Below are 362 nucleotides of genomic sequence, written 5' to 3' on the forward strand. Positions count from 1 at the left end.
CCCATTCCACCGCGTCCTCCTCCCCGCCCACCTCTGCTCATGCCTCCGCGATCATATCCCCCTCTTCCCCTGCCCCGGTTATCCAGGCCGCCCATATTCCGGTTCTCTCCCGGGCCTGAAAAGCCTCCGGATTCCTGTCCGTACACGTTCATGCTGCTGGGATGGTCCTGACGGAAGGAGCCTGGGGAGGTTTGGAACAAGCACGTTAGGGAGCTGCAGACAAAGGCGGGTCTTGGCTGCCTGGCCCCTTTCTAAGCCCTTTCACGTGCTGCCAGTGCCAGAACGTGATCTTGGCAACCGCTCGCTGCGGCGAGCACACAGCAGCAGCGCTCGTTTAAGGAGAGATGCGCTGCTTCCTGCTT

At 61.6% G+C, this 362-nt stretch overlaps 1 protein-coding gene across 1 annotated transcript in view; it reads right to left on the bottom strand.

Moving 5' to 3' along the window:
• Positions 1-31: 31 nt before the first annotated feature.
• LOC104502059 (RNA-binding protein EWS-like) overlaps positions 32-362 on the bottom strand; it is a gene marked incomplete at both ends in the record, with an annotated part of 1054 nt that continues 723 nt past the window's right edge. Inside the window, one exon of the mRNA XM_010145970.1 lies at positions 32-181. Within this exon, the coding sequence (XP_010144272.1) occupies positions 32-181 (150 nt within the window). The remainder of the gene's footprint in view (positions 182-362) is intronic.

Source organism: Buceros rhinoceros, unplaced genomic scaffold (genome assembly GCF_000710305.1).
Source record: "Buceros rhinoceros silvestris isolate BGI_N320 unplaced genomic scaffold, ASM71030v1 scaffold41781, whole genome shotgun sequence".
NCBI classification, from domain to species: Eukaryota; Metazoa; Chordata; class Aves; order Bucerotiformes; family Bucerotidae; genus Buceros; species Buceros rhinoceros.